This window comes from Pseudochaenichthys georgianus, unplaced genomic scaffold (genome assembly GCF_902827115.2).
Source record: "Pseudochaenichthys georgianus unplaced genomic scaffold, fPseGeo1.2 scaffold_1037_arrow_ctg1, whole genome shotgun sequence".
Taxonomy (NCBI): Eukaryota; Metazoa; Chordata; class Actinopteri; order Perciformes; family Channichthyidae; genus Pseudochaenichthys; species Pseudochaenichthys georgianus.
Genome location: NW_027262007.1, coordinates 20,129 through 35,000, shown reverse-complemented (window position 1 = coordinate 35,000; position 14,872 = coordinate 20,129). Strand labels below are relative to the sequence as shown.

Genomic DNA, 14,872 nt, shown 5'->3' with positions numbered 1-14,872 from the left:
TATATATATATACATACAACTTAACTGGCAGTAAATGTGACTAAGTACATTTACTGTATTTAAGTAATAATATAAACTGATGTGGGAGGTATTCCATTTGTTATTTAGAATATAATATAATCCTTTATTGTCATATATATATATATATATATATATACAGGTATATAATGAGATGAGTAGAGCTACTCTTTTTTTAAGGTGCCATCAAACATACAAGAAACAAACAGGAGGCGTGCACGTTCAGGAGAAGACAACATGCACACAGCCTTCACACTTCCATACGCAGATCCCGCTGACGTGCAGGAAGATATCGGTGCAAAAGCATCTTGAAAATGAAATGTGTCTTTTTCACGTAATAAATACGTGATTTTAGGATTTAAAAAAGACTGTGAGATGTTGTTCTTTTGTTCAGGGGGCCCGCGGGTACGAGGGTCTGAAAGGCAGCCGGGGCCTCCCGGGCGTCGGGTCCCAGGGGGATAAGGTGAGTTTGACTGTTGATCTCATACCAACCCAGATACCTGTCCCTTGTCTCACCTGTCCCCTGTCTCACCTGTCACCTGTCTCACCTGTCACCTGTCTCACCTGTCACCTGTCTCACCTGTCACCTGTCTCACCTGTCTCACCTGTCACCTGTCTCACCTGTCACCTGTCTCACCTGTCACCTGTCTCACCTGTCTCACCTGTCACACCTGTCACCTGTCTCACCTGTCACCTGTCTCACCTGTCACCTGTCTCACCTGTCACCTGTCTCACCTGTCACCTGTCCCCTGTCTCACCTGTCCCCTGTCTCATCTGTCTCACCTGTCCCCTGTCTCACCTGTCCCCTGTCTCATCTGTCTCACCTGTCCCCTGTCTCACCTGTCACCTGTCTCACCTGTCTCACCTGTCTCACCTGTCCCCTGTCTCACCTGTCTTATCTGTCTCACCTGTCCCCTGTCTCACCTGTCCCCTGTCTCACCTGTCCCCTGTCTCACCTGTCCCACCTGTCTCACCTTTCCCCTGTCTCACCTGTCTTATCTGTCTCACCTGTCCCCTGTCTCACCTGTCCCCTGTCTCACTTGTCCCCTGTCTCACCTGTCCCCTGTCTCACCTGTCCCACCTGTCTCACCTTTCCCCTGTCTCACCTGTCTTATCTGTCTCACCTGTCCCCTGTCTCACCTGTCCCCTGTCTCACCTGTCCCCTGTCTCACCTGTCCCCTGTCTCACCTGTCCCCTGTCTCATCTGTCTCACCTGTCCCCTGTCTCACCTGTCCCCTGTCTCATCTGTCTCACCTGTCCCCTGTCTCACCTGTCACCTGTCTCACCTGTCTCACCTGTCTCACCTGTCTCACCTGTCCCCTGTCTCACCTGTCTTATCTGTCTCACCTGTCCCCTGTCTCACCTGTCCCCTGTCTCACCTGTCCCCTGTCTCACCTGTCCCACCTGTCTCACCTTTCCCCTGTCTCACCTGTCTTATCTGTCTCACCTGTCCCCTGTCTCACCTGTCCCCTGTCTCACCTGTCCCCTGTCTCACTTGTCTCACCTGTCCCCTGTCTCATCTGTCTCACCTGTCACCTGTCTCACCCTCAGGGACACTCAGGAGCCCCCGGGGCCTCCGGCATGGTCGGGTTTCCAGGGGCCGGCATTCAAGGAGAAAAGGCAATGATTTTGTTCTTTTTTTTTTACGTGTAAAACAACAACACAAAAAAAACATGAAATGAAACAAGAGAATACTTTACAAACGTAATCAGTATCAAATTAATAAATACAAATATTATTGATTTACAAATTATATATAAACAAATTATTTAACTGATTACACATCCGACAAGGGGAGAAGTGTTCACTGATCTAATCCCACAGCTTCTTTAAAAATAAAAAAAATGTATGTCTACATACAATATACATTTACAATTATAAATAGATTATATTATTATTACTACAATATATATATATGTTATTCTTTTACGTTGTATGTCATAATTTAACAGATTTTTACCACTAATTATTATTTATTTGCGTACAAAACATTTAAATGTCAGTTCTGTGTCTGGTTTCAGGGGGACTTTGGGCCATCGGGACCTTCGGGCCCCCGAGGGCCTCCTGGACTGGGGCTCGTCGGTCCAAAGGTCAGTAACAGAGGATTATGGTGTATATATTATTTAAAGAAATGAGAGATACATTAAATAAAAATGTCCACAGGGTGAGCAGGGCTTCCCTGGAGAGCCGGGATCTCAGGGGGGGCGGGGCTTAGGAGAACCAGGAGCGAAGGTAAGACGAACCTCCTTTAATCAACACGTTTAATATGATGCTCAGTGGGCTTTGAGTGCATCTGTGTTCCTCAGGGGGATCCAGGTCCTGGGGGGACGGCAGGGATTCCCGGTATTCCTGGAGAGGACGGAGCTGTGGGGTCTAAGGTGGGTCAGAGGTCACCTGTTTAAATAAGGGAGATGTAAAAGTTTGTAAAAGGTAACACACACACACACACACACACACACACACACACACACACAAAACCAATCAGAGCCAAGCCAGGGGATTAACGTCTCGACAGGAAGCGTCCTCACGTCTTTCCTGCTGGCTCCTGCTCGGTGTAAACTCAAAACCAGTCGATGAGCTTCTGATTTAAAATGTGTGTGTTGTTTGCAGGGAGAGATGGGGTGGCCAGGTGTGAGAGGACTGGAGGGGGCGGCGGGGAAAGGAATCCACGGAGAAAAGGTAAAACACAAGTATTATACTATATGTTGGTGTATTTGAGCTTGGGGTTAAAACTGAGATAATTCACGTGTGACGATGAAAAAAGGTCAATTGTTGACTTGTTTTCATGCAAAGCGACTGGATTAGTTTGCACAGCACCGTGCACGCACACATACAATTCCAAAGTGCTTTACAATTTAGCAGAACAACATTGACAGAGAGTTTTCTGTTTTCTATTATCTAAAGATCTAAGAAAATCATAAAAATAATGAATATGTATTTTTGTTAAACGTTTGAATTTACCTGTTGAAGCAAATATCCTTTCTGAACTCAAGAGGCCATGGTTACGGGTCATGGTTACGGGTCATGGTTACGGATCATGGTTACGGGTCATGGTTACGGGTCATGGTTACGGGTCATGGTTACGGATCATGGTTACGGATCATGGTTACGGGTCATGGTTACGGGTCATGGTTACGGATCATGGTTACGGGTCATGGTTACGGGTCATGGTTACGGATCATGGTTACGGATCATGGTTACGGATCATGGTTACGGGTCATGGTTACGGGTCATGGTTACGGGTCATGGTTACGCGCTATGGTTACGGTTCATGGTTACGGGTCATGGTTACGGGTCATGGTTACGGGTCATGGTTACGGGTCATTTGAAGCTCATGTACGTGCACGATTCTTGCAGTAGTTTCTTTGTGGTTGATTGCACGACGCTTATATATATTTATATATATGTATTTTGTGTTTCCCACAGGGAGACAGAGGGGACCGAGGGTCTCGGGGCCTCTCAGGTTCCCCCGGACCCGTCGGACCTTCAGGAGCAAAGGCACGTCGAACAGCAGAATAATTACTTCATTTAGCCCCATTTTGTAATTGGTTTGTAACGTTAGCTGTTGTGATTGGTCAACTGCTGAGAGATGTCCCGCCCCTTAGCCTAGCACGTACAATGTGTTGGAGCACTAGCCAATAGGAGCCCTTAGGGAGTGTTCCATAGTGATGTCACCATGTCCAAAGTGTGTTCTGTGGATTTTGGCCTTTGCAGACCATTTACATGCACTGAAACCTAGAGAACACGCTTCAGGGGAGGGGACACATAGATATTGGCCTTTGCAGACCCTTTACATGCACTGAAACCTAGAGAACACGCTTCAGGGGAGGGGACACATAGATGTTGGCCTTTGCAGACCCTTTACATGCACTGAAACCTAGAGAACACGCTTCAGGGGAGGGGACACATAGATGTTGGCCTTTGCAGACCATTTACATGCACTGAAACCTAGAGAACACGCTTCAGGGGAGGGGACACAATGAGTTTAGCCTTTGCAGACCATTTACATGCACTGAAGCTTAGAGAACACGCTTCAGGGGAGGGGACACATAGATATTGGCCTTTGCAGACCATTTACATGCACTGAAGCTTAGAGAACACGCTTCAGGGGAGGAGACACATAGATATTGGCCTTTGCAGACCATTTACATGCACTGAAACCTAGAGAACACGCTTCAGGGGAGGAAACACATGGAGTTTAGCCTTTGCAGACCATTTACATGCACTGAAACCTAGAGAACACGCTTCAGGGGAGGGGACACATAGATGTTGGCCTTTGCAGACCCTTTACATGCACTGAAACCTAGAGAACACGCTTCAGGGGAGGGGACACATAGATGTTGGCCTTTGCAGACCCTTTACATGCACTGAAACCTAGAGAACACGCTTCAGGGGAGGAGACACATAGATATTAGCCTTTGCAGACCATTTACATGCACTGAAACCTAGAGAACACGCTTCAGGGGAGGGGACACATAGATGTTGGCCTTTGCAGACCATTTACATGCACTGAAACCTAGAGAACACGCTTCAGGGGAGGGGACACAAGGAGTTTAGCCTTTGCAGACCATTTACATGCACTGAAGCCTAGAGAACACGCTTCAGGAGAGGAAACACATGGAGTTTAGCCTTTGCAGACCCTTTACATGCACTGAAACCTAGAGAACACGCTTCAGGGGAGGGGACACATAGATATTGGCCTTTGCAGACCCTTTACATGCACTGAAACCTAGAGAACACGCTTCAGGGGAGGGGACACATAGATGTTGGCCTTTGCAGACCCTTTACATGCACTGAAACCTAGAGAACACGCTTCAGGGGAGGGGACACATAGATGTTGGCCTTTGCAGACCCTTTACATGCACTGAAACCTAGAGAACACGCTTCGGGGGAGGGGACACATAGATGTTGGCCTTTGCAGGACCATTTACATGCACTGAAACCTAGAGAACACGCTTCAGGGGAGGGGACACATAGATGTTGGCCTTTGCAGACCATTTACATGCACTGAAACCTAGAGAACACGCTTCAGGGGAGGGGACACATAGATGTTGGCCTTTGCAGACCCTTTACATGCACTGAAACCTAGAGAACACGCTTCAGGGGAGGGGACACATAGATGTTGGCCTTTGCAGACCCTTTACATGCACTGAAACCTAGAGAACACGCTTCAGGGGAGGGGACACATAGATGTTGGCCTTTGCAGACCCTTTACATGCACTGAAACCTAGAGAACACGCTTCAGGGGAGGGGACACATAGATGTTGGCCTTTGCAGACCATTTACATGCACTGAAACCTAGAGAACACGCTTCAGGGGAGGGGACACATAGATGTTGGCCTTTGCAGACCATTTACATGCACTGAAACCTAGAGAACACGCTTCAGGGGAGGGGACACATGGTTGCATTCATCCTTTTGTACTCACTGGTTTTTGAACCTGTTGTTCAGGGGGAGCCGGGGAGTCCAGGACAAATGGGATTACAAGGACAAGCCGGCAGAGGCTTCCCTGGACCTAAGGTGATATATACACACACACACACACACACACACAACACACACACACACACACACACACACACACACACACACACACACACACACACACACACACACACACACACACACACACACACACACACACACACATGAACCCAGCATGGCTTACGGTGAGGAGTTATTCAGGTGCTCTGAATGAAGGGATCAGATAGCTTTCAGAAGCAAAACCAGCTCCACTGAATTCTTTGGAAACGACGCACCTGTGTGGCGCCGACCTCGTGCACACGGCGCCTCGTGCACACGGCGCCTCGTGCACACGGCGCCTCGTGCACACGGCGCTCACCGCAGAACAGGATTATTAGGAATTCTACTGACGTGCTTCAGAGGAAATGTAAATGATGTTCCCGTCATGTTGAGAAATATCAGCTGAGAGAAAGGCAGAGGTGGGAAGTACCTAAGTACATTTACTCAAGTACTATACTTAAGTACAATTTTGTATTTTAATTTAATGTTACTGTGTACTTCTACTCCACTACATGTATTTAATCCCTTTAGTTACTTCTCAGATGAAGGATGTGAAATCAAACCAAGTGTTGAATCAGACTTTAGTTCCACCTGGAGTAAATCCACCAGCTACCCTGCAGTCTACAAAGTACTTCAGACTAGCTGCACCTCCACCAGCTACCCTGCAGTCTACAAAGTACTTCAGACTAGCTGCACCTCCACCAGCTACCCTGCAGTCTACAAAGTACTTCAGACTAGCTGCACCTCCACCAGCTACCCTGCAGTCTACAAAGTACTTCAGACTAGCTGCACCTCCACCAGCTACCCTGCAGTCTACAAAGTACTTCAGACTAGCTGCACCTCCTCCATCTACCCTGCAGTCTACAAAGTACTTCAGACTAGCTGCACCTCCTCCATCTACCCTGCAGTCTACAAAGTACTTCAGACTAGCTGCACCTCCACCAGCTACCCTGCAGTCTACAAAGTACTTCAGACTAGCTGCACCTTCACCAGCTACCCTGCAGTCTACAAAGTACTTCAGACTAGCTGCACCTTCACCAGCTTTGAGAACACTTTCATGATCAATCATTATAAAACATATCATATATATTATTCTGAAATGGACCAATCTGCACAACGACTACTTTCACTGTCTTTCACTATATTTAGATGAGAATACTTTCTACTTTCACTTGAGGAACATTTTGAATGAGGACTTTGACTGAAACAGAGTATTCCTACACTCTGGTACTTCTACTTTTACTCAAGTACAAGACCTGAGTACTTCTACTTTTACTCAAGTACAAGATCTGAGTACTTCTACTTTTACTCAAGTACAAGATCTGAGTACTTCTACTTTACTGAAGTACCAGATCTGAGTACTTCTACTTTACTCAAGTACAAGATCTGAGTACTTCTACTTTTACTCAAGTACAAGATCTGAATACTTCTACTTTTACTCAAGTACAAGATCTGAGTACTTCTACTTTTACTCAAGTACAAGATCTGAATACTTCTGCTTTTACTCAAGTACAGGATCTGAGTACTTCTACCTTTACTCAAGTACAGGATGTGAGTACTTCTACCTTAACCCAAGTACAGGATGTGAGTACTTCTACCTTAACCCAAGTACAGGATGTGAGTACTTCTACCTGAACTCAAGTACAGGATGTGAGTACTTCTACCTGAACTCAAGTACAGGATGTGAGTACTTCTACCTGAACCCAAGTACAGGATGTGAGTACTTCTCCCTGAACTCAAGTACAGGATGTGAGTACTTCTACCTGAACCCAAGTACAGGATGTGAGTACTTCTCCCTCCTCTGAGAGTGTAAATGTCTAACAGCAGTTTTAATGAGAGTTAATGGTTCTCTAACAGGGGGATCTGGGGCCTGTGGGACCTTCAGGAGCTGTGGGAGAACACGGTCTGGGGATCATTGGGCCGAAGGTAACGTGAACACAGAATATAATCACTATATACAACTGTATGGAGAAAGTTACATTAAGGAGAACAGGTTTAAATGTGTAACTAATAAATCCAAGTAAGACATCTGTCCTTTCGGTTACTTGAAAACAGATAGTCTGAATATGTGCACCTGTAGGTCAGTATTGATGTGTGCTAATATGCAGACACATCAGCAACGTCTCGCTTCCTGTCCTCCTGCAGGGCCACAGAGGGAACGATGGACCCGTTGGACCTGCAGGGCTGAAGGGGGACAGCTCCCCAGGACCTCAGGCGAGAGGAAACACTCACCACACTTTAGCTATCCTCGGATTAAAGCAGAAGTCTGAAAGTGAACATGTTCTGTGATCGTTAGGGTCGGCCTGGATTACCGGGACTTCCAGGAGAGATGGGACCAGAAGGGAAAGGGCTACCTGGAGCTAAGGTGAGGCCACACAATGCACGAAGTGAGGGGACGGGTGCAAAGGCTCATGGGAAATGTAGTTCCATTCACCATTACCGAAGTGAGAACGTTGTTTTAAAAATATATATATTTCAGGGCTATGTGAACAGATTCAACATGTTCCCCCGTCCTTAAAGAGCCTGTGACAGCATCCCAACTACTGTTGTGCAATGAAATATTGGGCTACTGGTCATCTCGAACCGTCAGTTTAAAAAAGAAAAAGCGATACCGTTCCGTTAAATATCAATAATTTCGAACATCGCGGGGAAATTCCTTCACTCATTTTGAAGTTTTGGGGGAAGCCGGAAGTGACGTCAATGCGGGAACGCTTCGAGAGCCAAACACGGACAAAGTGTGTTGTCATGCGTAGAAATGGTGAATTACTGAGATTAGGCACGTTAATAACGTTTTAATGAAGTCACTACAGTATATTCATATTTGTCAGTGCTTTCATGTCAATTCGGCGACATAAACATAAATGATCGTGGTGAAGATGATGATTACATTAGGATTACAAATCGGGAGTGAGAGCTGCTGAATTTCCTCCCGTCGGATGTGATATAAAAACAAATCGATTATTTTTGTGGTTATAAACTCAAGTGGATGAAACTACATTTATTAGTGCTTTCATGTCAATTTGGCGAACATATGAACACATTAAATGATCGTTTGTTTGAGCCGGTCTGCATTTCCTGATGAGAAAACAAACCGATGCTTTTTGTAGTTGTAGTACACCAACGTGGATTAAACGTGTGGTTTTTTACCACAATGTTGGGAAACTAATGGATAAAATGCACGGATTATTATTATTATTCCCTCTCCGATCGGGACATTAGGTCCACCGTTTCCCCGCAGCGAGGCTCCCCCCGTTGACAGTTTACGTGGGCTGGGTGCAGTGGCGGACTGGCCATCGGGACGAATCCCGATGGGCCGGTACCGAAGTGGGCCGGTCGGATAAGTCACCAGCACATCCCCCATAGGCGGCGCGTGAGGCTCAGGTTTGAGAAGGCTAAATAACGTGTTTTACCTGACGCTGCCCGCCTCCGGCGTCTATAGAAAAGAGATCACTCAGTGTGCGGAGTTTAAATCTCTCAAGTCATATTACAGGATAAAGGAAATACAGTTTAAACTGCCGTATGCAGAGAAGACGCCGACGTGTCGCACTTATCATTCATATCACATCATCAATCAGATCATCGATCATATCATATCATAATATATCATATATTTCCTGATCTGAGTCAGCTTCTCCAGCCTCATCTGGCCGTGCAGCACTCACAGTGTCACAGACTGGATGCAGAAGTATTATTTAACACATTATGTTGACGAAACACTCGAGACAAATGTAATTAAAGTCAGATCCACTCGTGTCTTAGACGTGAACGCGCTCTCAGCTGGAGAGAGAAACCCTGGCTTGATTTACCGAGTTGATAACCAGCGTCGTAGGACCGCTTAGCGAGATCTCGTTTGTTAGTTTGTTGTTGTTAGTTTGTTTGTTACTCAAACATATCCAGGGTCTGTTGAACTGGCTTCGTAGTGCAGGGCACAGGTGGCGAGCAGCGCTAATGTCAAAGACACAGACATTATACATTATATTTGTATTGTACATCCCCCGCTCCCCCGTTGACAGCTTGCTAGCGGTACCGAAGTGGGCCGGTCGAGAGTCCCGGGATGATTTTTAGTCCCAGTCCACCACTGGCTACATGACCGTATGATCGCCCATATCGACGCACCTCATTCCTAAACTTCTAACAGATACAACATAAACCGATCCTTCAGCCTCATGAGCTCTCAGACACGTTCAACATGAACCTGCCATCGCTGTCTGAGCTTGCTGCTGTGTGCGCCGTCGTGCGTTTACATCTGACTGTATATATATAAAGGTTTCCATGCAGAAGCTGGGATCCTGGACGGTGCAGCTGGAGCGCTGTGCCCGCAATGACGTCACCCATCATTTGGCGGGACTTGAAGAATCCAGAGAAGATCCAGAAAATTGTCAACATTGAGATTAACGGTTATCAAAGTACAAATATCCAAAATCAGTTCAGTAACGGTTTTCAAGGGGACGATATGTACTCACTAATTGATGGGTTTGGATGATGGGGGAAAACCGTGTCACAGGCTCTTTAAGGCCCATGTCAAGCTTTCCTGGTTCTGACCCGTCCCCTTGTTGTTAGGAAGCTTGTTCTGCATGTGGACGGTCTGCAGTCACAAACCCTCAAAGTGCACCCTGTAGCGAGTACAACTCTAACACAGGAAACACCCGTCTGCTGCCCCAGAACGCCTCGAGGGACATTTCTCTTCTTCCATTGTTTTCTTCCGGGAACCAAGTGACGTGACGACTGATCCGTGGAGCTCCTCACACACACTCTCTCAGCGGCGGGTGCGGGTGCTAGTGGAGCATCGCAGATGGGGGTGCTGCAGCCCCCTCAGCACCCCCCCTTCCCGCGTCCATGGCACTCAGCCTGAACTCAGCCTGAGTGTCTCGGTGTCTCGCAGCCCCCACGCGGCAACCAGGAAACGACACCAGTGATCCAGCTCACACCGTCCGCTCCTCGAGCCTCACGGGGCGGAGCGGCGAGCCCCCCCACGTCCCGCCAACACGGCCCCCAGACCCCACGCAGCATGCTCATCTGTTTGTCATTACTGGTGTCATTTTCTGGAGCTCCAACACGGCGTGCAGGACAGAGAGTGAAGACACAGAGAGGCTGTGAGAAACCAGTGTGAGGCTGGAACATTGAACAACGTACATCTATTCTAGAAGACCTCAACGATGGAACTATGATCAGGAGAAATGGCCGTGACACGAGACCTTCGAGGCTGTTCCACACAACTGGAAAGAGAAATAAAATAAAGTGTTAATATGAGGGAGGATTCGCTAAGGCTCATGGGAAATGTAGTTCCATTCACCATTACCGTAGTGAGAACATTTAAAATATATATTTATATTATGAACAGATTACAGCTTTGGACCTGAGTTTAAGGTTCTTGGCTTTATGCAAAAAACTAAAAACTAAAGAAAGATTAAATAGGATGCTAAGGCTCATGGGAAATGTAGTTCCCTTCAACATACCATAGTTAAAAAATTTGTTTTGTTGCACGCAATTTGAAAACATTTCTCCGAAAGACAAAGCGTAGCGTAAACCTGGAGATGATTCACCGATTAGAGACTGCTTCAACACATGTCTTGTATTTTTAATAATATGTGCGTGCCCTTTATCGAATAGTGTTTCAACACGAATAAAGGTATTTTGATTCTTCGAACAGAACACCTCTTCCTAAATGTGGACATGGCGGCAGAATGCAGAGCACGTCGTGTGGATCGATTGCACCAAAGACTAGAACAAACTGAAACGTGCAGAAGGTAAACAGGTAGACTGAAACAGAGGCTTGCATCATAGATGAGAGTGGTGTATCTGTCTGCTCCTCAGGGCGACAGAGGTTCGTCGGGGGTACCAGGACCGTCCGGCCCTCCTGGGACTGGACTGTACGGACCCAAGGTCAGTGTGTTTCAAAACCCTCTATTTCACGATGACTTTATGAAGCCTTGTATTTTTAAAGTACCGTGATGTGTTGTGTCCTCAGGGCTCTCCGGGGCAGAGTGGAGCTTCAGGCCTGACGGGGCCTCCAGGAGAGGGCCTCCAGGGGCCAAAGGTAGGACATGCATGTGATGCAGAACATTTTGAGTCTCTTTGAGTTCTAGAAACTGCTTTTACACGAGTCCAGAGTTCACCAAAACGTCCTCATACCGGCAGAGCCCATGAGGGGCCGCCGGGTCGTCAGGAGGGATAACCCTCACACTCATCACATGACACGTGTTAGACGCTTTTATCCAAAGCGACTTCCATACTCAATACTGCGGGCGATCCCCACGCGAGCACAACGACATGCTGACTGCAGTGGGGTTTGAACCTGTGCTCCCCTGATCCCAACACCAACGCAATAGTCCACTGCGCCACAGCCTCCCTCAAATGTAGGTTTTGGCCCATGGACAGTTTGACATGTCGACCCTGTGATTGGTGGAAAACCATTTGACCTGCGGAGCCACGAGCACAACACATCCTGATCAGAACCCTCGACAAGCGATCACTATGTTGGTCGCCAAGCAGTGGTTCGATACCCATCCTTGATGACCAACGTCATACAGTAATCTACTCTCTGATCCGTTACATTACAATGTTATGATGACCACGTGGAGGAGCTCCACACAAAAAAACATCCTGTTTGGTAAAAAATGAACAAATAATAGAAGTTTAAAGCAAAGTGTAATTTAATAAAGTCAAAGCCGTCAAAGCATTTCCCAGAGTGCATCTGTTTCAGCTGAAAGGACGGAATCTAGCTCGAGCTCATTATTACAAGATCAACCAACAGAACATACAAGCCCTCAAGAGCAGGGTGGGCAACTTGGATGGTGGTGGGGGCACATCATGTATGTACTGGCCACCAGGGGGCCGCAGATTCACCACAAACACACACACACACACACACACACACACACACACACACACACACACACACACACACACACACACACACACACACACACACACACACACACACACACACACACACACCTTCAGGGGACATTACATTGACTTACATGCATTTCCTGGAGACTTACCCTAACCAAGTCTTCACCCTAAAATTAATGACCCCCCTTATGGGGACCTCCATTTTGTCCCCATAAGGGAGGCGAGTCCCCACACGTGACTATGTAAACAGATGTAGGTCCCCACAAGTATAGTAATGCTAGAACACACACACACACACACACACACACACACTCCATGTTTTGTATGTAATTATTAACAAATATACTAAGTCCGACATCTTCATTGACATTTTACAATCTTTCAGGGAGCATCCTCTAATAAACTCACTGAACAAACATCACAGAAACGTTATTTAATGTTTACAAGTGGCATGTTCGTATTGAACAGAAGCTATTTGAAACTAGTGGATAGCACGGAAAGTGTGTGAGCATTGAGATGACATAAACATGAAGTCATGAACCCTACCCCAGACATTAGTCGTCTAACTGGAACCTAGGACACTTGGAGCCTCTGCTGACGCACAGTAAGGGGAGTGTCCTCACAGACACCCGTCAGCTCTCTGCTGTTCCTCAGCGCCGCTCCCCCTCCCTCCCGCATGCGGCCCCCTCCCTCCTGCATGCGGCCCCCTCCCTCCCGCATGCGCCCCCCTCCCTCCTGCATGCGGCCCCCTCCTGCATGCGGCCTCCTCCCTCTCGCATGCGGCCCCCTCCCTCCCGCATGCGGCCCCCTCCCTCCTGCATGCGGCCCCCTCCCTCCCGCATGCGGCCCCCTCCCTCCCGCATGCGGCCCCCCTCTCTCCCGCATGCGGCCCCCTCCCTCTCGCATGCGGCCCCCTCGCTCCCGCATGCGGCCCCCTCCCTCTCGCATGCGGCCCCCTCTCTCCCGCATGCGGCCCCCTCCCTCTCGCATGCGGCCCCCTCCCTCTCGCATGCGGCCCCCTCCCTCCCGCATGCGGCCCCCCTCTCTCCCGCATGCGGCCCCCCTCCCTCCCGCATGCGGCCCCCTCTCTCCCGCATGCGCCCCCCCCTCTCGCATGCGGCTCCCTCCCGCATGCGGCCCCTCCCTCTCGCATGCGACCCCCTCCCTCCCGCATGCGGCCCCTCCCTCTCGCATGCGGCCCCCTCCCTCTCGCATGCGGCCCCCTCCCTCTCGCATGCGACCCCCTCCCTCCCGCATGCGGCCCCTCCCTCTCGCATGCGGCCCCCTCCCTCTCGCATGCGGCCCCCTCCCTCCCGCATGCGGCCCCCGGGCTGCTACAGTATTTGCCCGCCCCTGCTCAAGAGCAAGGGAAGGGAAGGTCTCAGCCATTTACAGGAAGTGGAAAGTTGCATACTTGGTCACTCAAACCTAATATCAGTCTAACGATGGTGGACGAGCCTTCTGTCTGTTCTCAGGAAGTGAAGGTGATCGATGTTCATTCAAACTGCAGGGAATCAAACCAGAGAAGGAAGCATACTTAAAGGAGACTTCATGATAAATGTACAACAATAGACCACCGTCTCCTTTTATGTCGTTAGCCTTTGCTGTTGCCTCACACCACTCCGTCGTGTCCTCTCCATGGACAGGACGTCCTGATGTCCCCGCATGCCGATGACGCCCTCGTGTTTTTACCAATTGACCTTTTCTTGTCCGTAGGGAGAGCCTGGCTTCAAGGGGCCGGCGGGGCCTCGGGGGCTTCCAGGGGACGGAGCACCAGGGGACAAGGTACTCACGTTTACACAGAACCACACTTTGCCTCTGGAACTGAACTGGAGAAGAGGTTTAGTTTCTCTGCTCCTGCGGCTTTGAAGCATGCTGCAAAGAGAGCTGAGACTCAGAGAGCTGAGACTCAGAGAGCTGTGTCCCCTCTTCTTCATGTCTCTTCTACATCAACATGTGTCCCCTCTTCTTCATGTCTCTTCTACGTCAACATGTGTCCCCTCTTCTTCATGTCTCTTCTACGTCAACATGTGTCCCCTCTTCTTCATGTCTCTTCTACATCAACATGTGTCCCCTCTTCTTCATGTCTCTTCTACGTCAACATGTGTCCCCTCTTCTTCATGTCTCTTCTACGTCAACATGTGTCCCCTCTTCTTCATGTCTCTTCTACATCAACATGTGTCCCCTCTTCTCGATGTCTCTTCTACATCAACATGTGTCCCCTCTTCTTCATGTCTCTTCTACGTCAACATGTGTCCCCTCTTCTTCATGTCTCTTCTACGTCAACATGTGTCCCCTCTTCTTCATGTCTCTTCTACATCAACATGTGTCCCCTCTTCTTCATGTCTCTTCTACGTCAACATGTGTCCCCTCTTCTTCATGTCTCTTCTACGTCAACATGTGTCCCCTCTTCTTCATGTCTCTTCTACGTCAACATGTGTCCCCTCTTCTTCATGTCTCTTCTACATCAACATGTG

General features: G+C 48.4%; 1 protein-coding gene across 1 annotated transcript in view; it reads left to right on the top strand.

The window, feature by feature from the left end:
- The window catches only part of LOC117440559 (collagen alpha-1(XXVIII) chain-like), a 41,636-nt gene that overhangs the window by 14,532 nt on the left and 12,232 nt on the right, over positions 1 to 14,872 (top strand). Inside the window, exons 15-28 of the mRNA XM_071202044.1 lie at positions 413 to 481; positions 1,570 to 1,638; positions 2,040 to 2,108; positions 2,182 to 2,250; positions 2,325 to 2,396; positions 2,629 to 2,697; positions 3,445 to 3,516; positions 5,469 to 5,537; positions 7,398 to 7,466; positions 7,686 to 7,754; positions 7,837 to 7,905; positions 11,355 to 11,423; positions 11,509 to 11,577; positions 14,112 to 14,180. Of these exons, the coding sequence (XP_071058145.1) occupies positions 413 to 481; positions 1,570 to 1,638; positions 2,040 to 2,108; positions 2,182 to 2,250; positions 2,325 to 2,396; positions 2,629 to 2,697; positions 3,445 to 3,516; positions 5,469 to 5,537; positions 7,398 to 7,466; positions 7,686 to 7,754; positions 7,837 to 7,905; positions 11,355 to 11,423; positions 11,509 to 11,577; positions 14,112 to 14,180 (972 nt within the window). The remainder of the gene's footprint in view (positions 1 to 412; positions 482 to 1,569; positions 1,639 to 2,039; positions 2,109 to 2,181; positions 2,251 to 2,324; positions 2,397 to 2,628; positions 2,698 to 3,444; positions 3,517 to 5,468; positions 5,538 to 7,397; positions 7,467 to 7,685; positions 7,755 to 7,836; positions 7,906 to 11,354; positions 11,424 to 11,508; positions 11,578 to 14,111; positions 14,181 to 14,872) is intronic.